Genomic DNA, 12687 nt, shown 5'->3' with positions numbered 1-12687 from the left:
TGTAAATAAATCATAACCTGACCCATAATTATAATTTGACCGACACATACAGGAAACCAAAGTCTTAAGTGCTTTGGGCCTCTACAAGGCATGATCCGGTCCTGACTGGCGAAAAATATTCCAAGATTTTCGCTAAAATCATACTTTAAAATCAACTATACTTTTCGTTGGAATATAACTTGGTAATCGGAGTAAACGAGTGCAATCAACCGAATAACGTTAGCGGTTCTGCACGAAAAGGTCTCATAATAAACACAGTTGGCAAGTGAAGTATACTTTATTCCAAAAAGGTATTACGTGACAAGCAATATTTAAAACTTATAGATTTACAAATAATCATCATGTAAATACAACGAATGCAAAACAACAACAATACAATTTTCGTTGCCAGAATTCAGCAGGTCCCCTGGAAATTCCCTTTTTCTCTCGCCTCACCCATCACCCGTTCGATCCAATCCTGGTAGGCGGCCACCCGACTGTACACCCCCGGCTTGCCAGGCTGCCCGCAGTTGCTTGACCCGAATGACGTCACTCCTAGGAGGTACCAGGAACAGGTGGAACACCTCTGGCACACCAGGGGGCCGCCTGAGTCGCCCTGAAAATAGAAGCGAAATTATTAACAGAATTTCAAATATTAGGAAAATGTAAAAGGTGTAGGGCATATCATAATATATATATTGCTGACTATGAGTGTTCTGTATTGTATTGTTTATATTGTCCTACTAAGTATTGTGCAGCAATTACCTCTGAGGTCCCTTAAAGCTGAAGGTATGAGATCAAGGCCCCAGAGTCAAAAAATTCAAATTCTCAAAAATCTTTCACGAAAAAATCCCCAAAACCCATTAACCCACTTAGGGGAAGTCCCCTAATCCAGTGGTCCGGGGTGCCGCGGCACTCTAGTGTGCCATTTTTAAAACAAAATGGCGCCGAGAGATATTTCAATTTTTTTACCGTTGTAATTTTTTTTACGCTTGTACGATAAAGGTGCCAAAAATTAAAAAAAAATTGTGTTTCAGTCCCGTTTATTGCAACGTTAGGCTGGATCTCCACCGGACCTCAGACACGACGCGACGAAACATGTCTGTCTGTTGACTTGTCGCGTCGTGCCTGAAAGCGACTGTGTCCAATCCCCACCGACAAAGCGCGCGAAAACTTGAACTGGTCAAAGCTAGGCGATATAATTCAGTTGTGATCATGGCGGAGGCATATAACGTGAAATTTTGGAAGAAATGTGTAATTGGAAACGTAACCAGCAGTTTATACGACAACACAAGTAGTGGGTATACTCTATTTGTGAAAAAAAGTATAGAGAGTTTTCTTTCCATGTACTTTTTCACACTTTATTAAAACATGAAGATAAGTTTTAAAAGTATGCAAGGGTGTCTTCAAAATTGTTTTTTGAACTAGTCAAGCTGGTAAAATCATACATGGAAAAGAAAGATACAAATTAAAAGGATTTTCGACCTTTCCAGGAATATATTTTTATTGGAATTAAAAAAAAAAACCTGCTTAACCTTTTAAAATAACATTCCTAATATAAAACCTACAAAAACCTGTACAATCTAATCGTTTCTATCAAAAAGCATCTTCAGACACGGTAAAAAAGTAGTGCACGCGCTATCTCGCTAAAAACACGTTTAGTCGTGTCTGTCTGCTGTGCGTAAGATTTGCGTCAAGTCTGGTCGGTGGAGACGCGACAACAAAAGAAATAGCGTTCCATCTCATTAGTCGCGATCAGACTGCTTTAAAGCGTTTTTGTCTAACTGGTGGGGATTCAGCCTTACACTTAACAACTCAGCAAAAATACGAGCAAGGGTGCCGCGAACTATTTATAATTTCTGTAAGGTGCCGCAAACCAAAAAGGTTGGACCACTCTCATAATCCGTACTCGCCACACAAGTTTATATATATATATATAAATTAAACGACATAAAGTAAAAAATGTGCTAACCACACAAGTGTCGACGCCGCCCGAAAACCTGCCCGCGCACACCATCTTGTGGTTGATCTTCTGTCCCACGGTGTCGCCCTTGTGCAGCTGGCGACAGGCGGCAAGGGGGATGTGGCGCATGCGCACTTGGTTCAGCACGTCGCTGAGGGGTCGAGCGCTGCCGGTCGGTATTGCTGGCGATAAGAGGGTGGTCGTTAAGGGATTTTAGTTAGATTTTGTTAAAAACACTTGTAACCGGCTTTGAAGCAATCAACCGAAATCCTTTAAGGCAGGGGTTCTTGAACTTTTTTCACCGCGGACCCCTAAAAAATTTTTTTGGTTCGCTCGGACCAGTGTGGCAAGAAATTTTAAGATGACAGTCATAAATTTACGTCACAATGCAAATAGACTTCAAAAATCTGATGAGTACGATCCAAGTAATGTAAAAGTGAAATTGAGTCTAAATACATTCAGTGCGAAAACGATTTAAAATTTGATTACTATTAAAATATATACTAATATTTTAGTTAGGCCTTCACCGACCTCCTAAAACTAGTTCATCTTCCCCCAAGGATCAATGGACCATATTTTACAAACACCTTTAAGCTATAAACAATGAGTCAACAAACTCACTAGCTCCCCATCCACTCGCATAGCACTGCGCGTCCTCAGGTGTAACTTCCCCGTTTGGCAAACAAATCGGACTTGCGGTCGCCTTTGGGTTTTCTTCCGAATACAAGGTCAGTTCTCTTTCGAGCTGCAACAATTAGATACTTATAGTTGTTATGTTTGTTAACAAAGACAAATCCTGTGATTTGAATGGTTGACAGTTGTTATTAAAAAATATATATATATAGTTTGAATAGGTAAATGTCCTTCATTTTTTTAATCGTTAAATGTTATTCATTTTTATTTAAATATACTGTTAGCAAACTGAACGTTAAATTTTGAGTGAAAATATTTTTTTAAGAACCTCAGGCAATTTAAAACAACAATGATTATTAAAATCGATTTTTTTAATTGAATGAACTATTCATGTTTGTTTTTTTATATTTAACACGTTTGAAATTAACTCTGACGGGTAAAAAAATGTTTGCGAATAGAAATAACCTAATTTACCGAAATACCTTCAGAAAAATAGACTAATTACTTTATTTAGAATGTCTGTTTTTTATAACTATAATCTAACAAGATTAAGAAAATAATTATTTTGTCAAAAGTACTAAACGCGGAGAGACTATGCGTCATTGTGTTAACAATTTCGTGTATTTAACATTGATTAAAAACGAACCAACCTCAATCAATACGATGTCGTTGTTAGGCCACTTATAGTCCTTGTGAACATGAATGGCCTTTGCCTTGGTCTGCTGTGAACCGGATCTTTTCTTGTTCAAATACTCGTAGCCCACACGAACTTCCACGAATCGTGCTTGTCTGCTATATCTGGACGATAAAACCTTGTTTTAGTAAAAATGCATTTCAATTTATACTGAAAGAGGTGTTTTTGTAAATAAAACAGTGTTACCGTTAGCCAGGTGTCGAAATTTATTTATATTGATTGTTTCATCGTATGGTTTAGTATCACCAGCTTGTTGAGATATACAAGGTATGCTTAAAATAGTTTAGGGTCGTCAAGCGTTTCGCAAACTTTTTGGTACAGAAATTATAAATAGTTCGCGTCGCCCTTGCTCGTATTTTTTTATGTTTGCTGAGTGGTTAACTGTAACGTTACAATAAACGGGTTTGAAACAACACAATAACTGTGCAACAAAGTTGAAAACAACTTTTTAATTTTTTCGACTTTTTATCGTATACAAAAAAATCTATCAAGAAACTTACAGAGCAAAAATGGAGATCCTAAAAAGATTGAAATATCTCTCGGCACCCTTGAGGGTTAAATATGTCAACCCGCGGCACCCCGGTTGAGAACCACTGGTGTAGCGTTATACATATTTTACATGGTGCATTATATATATTAAGCCTACCTAATTCAAGTCAAATAAAGAGATATTGTATTACTTTTGACAAAATCATAACAAATTTCCAAAATTTATACTCTACTGAGCTTTTATCGTAAAGCATTTTGGTCTATGCGTTTACCAAACGCTTTTGTGACTGATATGCTTAAAATTGTTTAGTGTAGCCAATACTTATACATGCATATTTTACATGATGCATTATCAATTATCATATTACCCAAATCAACTCAAATAAATAAATATCGTTAAAAAAAATTAGTAAAAGTTCCCGAAACTTATATTTTGTTACTTTATAGAGTTTTTATCCTGAAGCATTCTGGTATGCGTTGACCAAGCGCTTTTGATTAATAAATACAAATAAAATACTTTAGAAACGCTCCGTTTAGTCGCAGACTAGACCTGAACCAATAATTCCTGTTGATTAGAACAAAAACAACTTACCCGAAGCAGTGTGCAGCGCTGAGAACCCACTTGGAAGAAATGAGACTTCCACCGCAGTAAGCTCTGTCGAGGGTAGCAGGAGAACCAATTACCAAAGCCACCTGTACAACACAAAACTTATCAGCATCTCACAGCAACATGATGGATTTAAAATTGACTGAAATATACAGGACCCTCCAATGCAGTGTTTCTCGACCCATTTTCGTGCCACTTCTACAATAAGTTGGAAAAAATATCATATACTTTCAATTACACTTGTGACCAAAAATACCATAAAACTTTTTTTTAAGAGCCGTTGTAAAAAACATAAAGGAAATAAACTTTACAAACACAACACAAATTTAGAAGAAAGCAATATATTGTTATAAACAACTAAATGTCTTGGTAGACATGAAAACACTCCGTTTAATTTGGTTGGGTCACCGAGTGCAGTAGTTTTATATGGCTAGGTTTATTGAGAATTGTTCTAGACAAGATTGCCCCACAATTCAATAACGAAGACATGGCTCATAATAATTAAATTTGAACTTGTTAATGCTAATGTTTTCTGTTTTGTTCGCTTACAAAATGTTAAGTGAAGACAAATTTGATCGTCAAAGCTTCGCCATTATAATTGAGTTTCTTAAAAAAAAGTTGAAAAAGGGCTGCCTTAAATGCATGCTGTGTCAAACTACGGTGTCAGATCCGGCCCGCCAATGAAATGGAGATAAATTGTTCAAAAGACTTTTTTTTTTTTTTTTTTTTTCATTTTACCATAACGACTTAAGTCAGGACATTGACGTAAGTCATTATAACACTGCCAGAAGCTTTATACTTCACGGAATAAAGACAAAATTGTCTACAGTAAAATAACAGTTCTGTTTGACGAATGCGTACAAAGCAACTCACCATCCACGGCCACTGACCAGGTTTTGCCTTCTCCCCTCCAATGATGTTGCTGTCGAGTCTGGAGACCCCGCAAGTGTAGGGGTCCAGGGAGGGCGAACAACAGGAGGAGTTGCTCTGGTATCGAGGAACCTGCATCGGCGGACACTTCACTGAAACCATGAAGAAATGGTAAGATTAAACGGAGATCGTACAAAAGTTAACTATAAGTTTATATAATCATCAGCTAATAAGTTTATGTAGTTTATGGACGAACTAACAAAGATTAAGCAACTGGCCATATAATTATAAATAATATATTTGGGGCATCGCAATTCAAGTGTGATCTAAAACTTGCACCGGCGGACACTTCACTGAAATCAAGGAAAAAACAAGAGTGACCAACGTTCGTAAGAAAGAAAACGAGACAACAAAAAGTTGTGAAAAAAGTAAGAAAGATTAAACCATCGGCCAAACACAAGAATTTATGTCTGGGGTACTGTTAGCAGCTATGTAGATTGAGTAATTATAGTGAGAGAGATATTTATAAACGCTGGGTTTGAAATATTCTTGTAATATAGTGATAGTGTTATTTATTTTTATTTTGAAGAATCATAAAACCATTTAGGGACTTTGGATGTATAATTTAATTACTGAGAAGAAAACTTGGAAAAATGTAACTTGCCCAACGTAACGATCAAATACAGCCAAGCTAAAATAATTGGTTAAAACCATCGCAACATTTGAGTAATTCGGCAATTATATTAAACTAACGCTGTATACAATCGTACTTAAGGGACAGGCGTCGGTGTTGCAGTCGCTGAACTTGATGGGGCAGTCTGCGGGCTCCGGAAGGCCACATTTGCTGATGGTGGTCAGTGTTCCGCCGCCACAAGTACGGGAACAAACATTTAGCTCTGGAGAAACAAACGCGCAACTTTTAGGCTTATTGTGATTGATTCAGTAAACTGGGGATAAAGATTTAAGACAGAGTAGAAACTAGGTTAAAAGCGATTTTCGAAAAAATATTAACTTGGTAATTGGTAAGTATAACAAACCTAGAAAAAATTTCGGCGCTGGTCTGGAATCCTATCACATTTTCGCCTGGGGTTTATTTTGTGAACATCAGGGTTAGGGTGCGAGTTAGCGTTTGGATTCGGGTGGGTCAAGTATTACCAATATATTCATTTTCCCATGGTTACTTATTTCTTGCAATTTAAAATTTGACAAACGGTTTCGTTTTTGTAAAAAAAAGTTGTAGGATTCTAGACCAGCGCCAATATTTAGTTTGAAACAGCTTATTTTTTCTGTGAGATCCGTAGGTTATTACCGAAGCACCGATCTACGTTGCAAATTTCCCGTTCAGTTGTTCTCAGGCCACAGTAGTTCGGCACCACACCCTGTTCGTTGACGTCACAAACGCGAGTTCTCGAACGGATCCCTCCACCACAAGAGGCGCTGCAGCGACTCCATTCGCTCCAACCTGGAAACGTGTTTTGTAAGTTTAACAGTGTTGTAAACAAGTCATTGTAAAATAACCTAAGTCTAAGTCAAGTCATATTGAAAATAACTTAAGTCTAAGTGAAGACATAAGCAAAATAACTTTAATCTTAGTCAAGTCATTTGGGAAATAACTTAAGCCTAAATCAACTAATATGTAAAATAAAGTCAAGTCTTGTCCAAGTCAAGTCTTGTTGAATAAATAACAAGTTCAGTCCCAGTCAAGTCATAATTAAAGCAAGTCAATTCCAAGTCAAGTCTTTGTCATAGGAATTACACGTTAAACTACTAAAATTGGGCGAACTCGTCCGATTGTGAGCAATACTTAACTAAAATATACCACAAAAGCAATTGAGGACAAGTAAATTGTTTTATGTGGAAAATAAGGATAAAAAACCCAATTTTACAAAAAAATGCTAAATGAAGACACTTAATTTCTACCAGGCTTAAGTCAAGTCAAGTCATTTGCCCAAAAAAGACTAAAGTGAAGTCAAGGCATTTTGCCCATATTACTTAAGTCAAGACAATTCATTTGAAAACAGTGTTAATAGTAAAGTGCACTTGAGTCAAGAAAAAAAACTGCACTTAAGTCAAGGTAAAATACTTGAATCATTACAATACGGAAAATGAATGACTTTCTCTGCAAGTTTTGGCAGCTGATTTGTTAAGTTGATGAATTAAGTGTAAAATCAGATAGTTAACAGATTCCTTTAGAACAGTGGTTCTCAAACTTTTTTGGTTTCCTAAACTTTTTTTCAAAATAAAAAAATATATATTCGCGGCACACTTTCAACAAAACAATAATATCATAACTTGACAATCTCCCATATAACTAATAGGCAAAGGCAGTAGGTAAATATCACTGTAATATTATCAGATATTTTGTGCACAATTTTCATTCAGATTCGATTTCTTGTGTGTTTGCTTATTTTTAATACGAACAGGTTAATTGACAAAAATCTAGGGGCACATTAAGGAATGTCCCGAGGCACATATTTGAGAATTGCGGCATTATAAAGTTGCCTACAGGGGCGAGTGACTCCACTGTAAAACTGTTTTGTAGTTAAACCAAAATACGTGGCAATAGTGTATACAGTAAACACGAAAAAATGATGATTACCTTCTTGATGACAGGTGCATTCCGCGTTGCATTTTCCACAGGTCAGTTGACAGTTGATGAGGACAAGGTAGTACGTTTTCTCGCACCAGCCCGCTTCATCTAAGGCTGCGCAACTATCACTGCCCCACTTGTCCTCACAAGGCCTGACGAAAATATGCGTAAAAAGTTTTGATAAAATATATAAGTAGAAATACTTTGGTGGATGTTTGGCGGCTCGTAAGCGTGTTTACTGCTGTTTGCTTTCTTTGGTTTAACTCAGTGGCCGACAAATTTATTTCACAAATGGCCGGATAACTGTTAGAAATACCCAAAGTGGGCTGGGTAAAGAATTTTTTGAACTTTATAGTAAGGTTTATGAAATTGGTCTTTTAGTTTATAATTTTTAACAAAATTTTAGCATATGTGTCCGACACACTTTTCCGGTAATAAACCATTAATTAACAACCTATTTTGACACCGATAGTCATATTATTGCCGATATCCGATATTTTAGACATAAAAGTACCGCCGGACCCATCCGATGCCAAATAACTTCATTTCTATGGTCTAATAAGCAAAATTGCAGTGACATGGCATTTTTCCAGATTTTAGGCAAGCAATTGCTTAAATTAGAAATGGAAAATTTGGTTAAAAGAATCTATTTATATTGAAAAAATGCTCAGTTAAACAGCAAGCCATGGCTAAAACGCTTAATTTAGTTCGATACCGGACCGGCACCGATACCACCTGCCGAGTACCGATACTCTACCACTTGGCATCAGGTATCTACTCACACTCGACACTGTTGAACATCCCTAATCAATATGATTGCTGTTAACTAAACAAAACGTTGGAGACTTGGTTAAGTGTATTGGTAATGTGCTATTTAAAAAAACAAACTTCTATTGGAAACACTCGGGTGAACAGTAAATCACGCCAAAACGCTTAATTTATAGTTCGGTATAGGACCGGCTCGATAGCAACCTTGTTTCGGATGAGTACCGATACTACCACTTGGCATCGGGTGTCGGGTCCGATCCGATATTATCGGTCATCCCTAATCAATTTTATTTTTATCACATAAACAAAACATTGGAGACCTGGTTAAGTAAAAAATAGCTTCTATTTGAAAACACTTGGCATCGGGTATCGATTCACATTCGACATTATCGAACATCCCTAATCAATCTGATTTTTTTTAATATACAAAACGTTGCATACCTGCAGTCGACCCAGCAGCTTTTCTCTTCACTTGCCTCTCCAGCACAGCCAGGCCCGTACTCGCACGTTCTTTGTCGCGTCACAATACCCTCGCCACAGTCCACTGGGCACGGAGACCAACGTGTCCAGCTTGTCCATTCTGAAGTATAAAGCCAATATAGTTAAAATAAATCCTCTCTTGCCTTTTTGTTTTTTAAGTATAAAACCACATTAAAGGAAAATGCAAAATTATGTATTTTCGTTAAACATTTATTTTCTTTAATTTAAATATCTATCTCAATTTTTGCACTTGAAACGAGAGTTTACCATGTCAAATGGTAAATATTTGTATTATTATATACTAATGACTTAATTGGACTGGAACTTGACTTGGTATGATTTGAAATGATTTGATTGGGACAAGGTCATTTCAATATGGTTTGTTTCAAATGGAAACAAGTCCATCTTCTAACGCAAAAATCTACTCCTTACAATTAAAACGTACTTGTTTGATACCGAACTAAATTAAGCTTTTTGGTTTACTGTTAAATTTAGCGTTTTCCAATAGAAGCTATTTTTTTAAAGAGCTCATTAACAATACACTTAAGCAAGTACCCAAAATGGATTTTTTCGAAATCCGGTTCAGTTCCGTTTTCTGTTTCGAGCAATTTAAAAGTTCCGGTTCAGCTCCGGTTCGATCGTCGTTATTTCAAAACCGGTTCAAAACGTTTCGGTTCGGATACAATATAAGTTGCGTTAAATGTATAAAATGAGGGTTAATAAATGTAGAAAGTAATCTTTGAATTGCAAGTTATTTAATCTAAGTTACGTGATGTATTAAAAAAAGAGCAACTCATTATTAAAATATATAAAAAATAAAAATATCAACGTTGTTTTAATCAATATTTATAATTTTTGTCATAATCGAATGTGTCGTAACTTAAATCTATAAAAAGAGGTTGTGCTGTTGATAGGTTCGGGTTCGGTTAAGGTTTATGTTCTTTCAAATTATTCGGATAAAATTGATCCAAAACCGGTTCATAAAGTTCCGCTTCGGTTCCGATTCGAATCCCTGAATAAAATTGATTAGGGATATACAAAAATATTCAATGTGAGGCGAAATATTCAATGTGAGGCCGATGCCAAGTGGTAGAGTATCGAACTATCGGTACTCGTTGGGTGGTATCCGAACTACAGGCGTTTCGGATGTGGTTTACTGTTTAAAAAGCGACACATCGAATTTTAAAGCTAAAAAAATACTTGTTCATTTCAAAATGGCTTGTTTACAATATTGAAAACAAACCCACATTATAACGCAAAAACCCACCTCTTAAATGAAAAGAAATACTTTTTTAACCTGGACAAGGCTTCCGGTTGCAACTCTCCCTCCTGAAAACGTCACATCCGGCGACCCCGTTGCAGTTCCTGAACTTTGACCTCTTGCCGTCGTCGCCGCAGGAATGGCTGCAGGTCGTCCATGGCGACCAGTCGCTAGGAGTTTTCGTCAAAGCGGATGACGTCACGGGTGGAGAAGTGGACGATTGTGGGTTGGTTTCTGAAAATATTAGCAATGGTAAATGTAGTAAAAACTTTTCTTAGGTGTTTACGAACATGGGGTTTAAATCTGAGATGGTCGTTTTTCTGAACTTTAAAATTACCTTTTTTCTGGGTTTTAAAAATTAATTAAAACTATAATTAGGTTATTGTAGCACAATGTTTGAGGTTTTAGTTTAACGCGGTAGGAATATAAAAGTTTATAGAAGATAGTAGCAATTTTAACGTTGCAAATATCTCTTTATTTATTTTCAATACGAAAAATATCCTAATCGTTCAAAACGCTACAGACTATGGAAGGGTTTCTATAAAAATACATCTTTTTAGCTTATTGAATTATGATTAACAAATTTACGAAAATTACCCACACTTTTATTTATAATTGTCTGTAATCCCTTTTGCTCAGTTCACAGTCATTTTAGTTTTAATTAAAACTTATTGTCATGTACATTGTGATCATTTTTATGCTAATATTTGAACGTTTCGCACTTTCAAATCGCCCATGTGTGAAAATTGGTTAAACTGCACGTCGGTAAGCTTATTGCATTTCTGCTAAAATTCTGTTAAAATTCGAAATTAGTCAGATATAAAATTCAGAGGACAACTGCCGTTTAGAAATAATCCAGAAGTAGAACTAACAGCAATCGCTATGATTCGACGATTTATAAAACAAGAATTAACTGTCTGGCTGAAAGGAAAGTCATTAACTGATCTTGTGTGATTCCTTTGTGAAACCAGGTATTTAAATATTTTAAAACTAGAGAAATTGTATATATATATATTTTTTAGGCTATACACAACAGCTGAAATTGACAAGGTCAAATCTTACAGCAGGCCGTTTTAGCCTTGTCGTTGCTTTTACAAATTTCCTTGGTAGGCCAAATGACTTAGTTAAGTTTTCCTGAGGCTATAAGATGTACTAAATATAATTTTGTGACGTCATTGTTGGTCAGGGGGACTTAGATGAACCTGGAACAAGTGAAGGCGGTGGTTCAACTACAAAAATGCGAAAAAGCCAACTCGATATTTCCTTAGAACGAATAACAAGTAAATGAAATAAACTAATTTTTATTGTATAAAGATTAACAAAAACTTATAAACACTGCAATGTTGGTGAAAAGTCAGTTCAAACTAATCTAGTTCATTGTGCCATGAAATGCAAGTCTAATGCAGTACAATTTCAAACGAAATATTGCTAAACTACATTTTTTTTATCATTCAAAGCCAAATTACACGTAAATTATACCAAAGCTTACCATTTTGTGTCAAAAAACTATATAACCAAGTTAATGTTATTAACATTATTCCGCAAGCACATTTTGTCAAGGACAATTTTTGTCTAACAAGAAAGACCGCAGTTCATGCAATAAGATTAAAGTGATGCGTTATTAACAAAAGTACACTGACTTTACTGAACTTACCTACACGACATTTTAAGCACTTGATTTTTACATTATTTAATTATTATTATCAACGCAATAAAGTCAATGGATCAGTTTTCTGAAACACTACACTGCAATACACGCCTGAGGCACTTACGTGAATAGGTAACAGTCAGTTGGACAACGATGCAGAAGATAAATGCAAGCAAATGCCCGGAATACATTTCTATGTCTTGGCTAACATTTACCTGAAAATAACAAATATAATTCATTAGTTTACAAGGACGTTAATGCCGCAACGTGTAGATCCTGATTATAGAAAATAACTGTAACCTTGCTAAATTATTTTATTTTTTGTCACATAAATTTGCTAAAAAAGCGAATTTATCGAAATTTTACTAAAACCCTAGTTTGTTTCTGTGCCGACAGTGCAACGATTAACCTGTTGAAAAGTGATCTACGCACCAAGTCAATTTCGAAGTGTTACAGCTCAAACCACGATTGCTTTATGGCAGGTGTAATTTGAACTTGCCCTCGGGGCCTGCCCAAATATTGATTTACAACTGGAGACATTTCCTCCTGGCTTCTACAAACGCATACAAAACTTCCCCGAGGTTTACCTTTTCAAGGTCAAAGGGTCACACGGTTGATGGATTGTGACGTTTTTATGACGTCACAAATCGCAAATCATCTAACGAATCTACGAGTTGTGGATAAATCAAGTCAATTACGAGGCCT

At 36.1% G+C, this 12687-nt stretch overlaps 1 protein-coding gene across 1 annotated transcript; it reads right to left on the bottom strand.

Annotated features, from left to right (window-relative positions):
• Positions 1 to 273: 273 nt before the first annotated feature.
• On the bottom strand, positions 274 to 12192 carry LOC146170252 (uncharacterized). Its single transcript, XM_083390616.1, has 12 exons — positions 12107 to 12192; positions 10371 to 10568; positions 9035 to 9173; positions 7835 to 7977; positions 6545 to 6697; positions 6006 to 6131; positions 5239 to 5387; positions 4351 to 4451; positions 3226 to 3373; positions 2564 to 2687; positions 1952 to 2124; positions 274 to 595 (listed from the first exon to the last, which is right to left on the bottom strand). The coding sequence occupies exons 1-12, from the start codon at positions 12171 to 12173 to the stop codon at positions 395 to 397; spliced, it is 1722 nt and encodes a 573-aa protein (XP_083246742.1). The 5' UTR covers positions 12174 to 12192; the 3' UTR covers positions 274 to 394.
• Between the last annotated feature and the right edge of the window lie 495 nt (positions 12193 to 12687).

This window comes from Ascidiella aspersa, chromosome 1, assembly GCF_963924565.1.
Source record: "Ascidiella aspersa chromosome 1, kaAscAspe10.2, whole genome shotgun sequence".
Classification (NCBI taxonomy): Eukaryota; Metazoa; Chordata; class Ascidiacea; order Phlebobranchia; family Ascidiidae; genus Ascidiella; species Ascidiella aspersa.
Note: the sequence above shows the minus strand (reverse complement) of the source record. Positions and strands in the feature narration are given on the sequence as shown.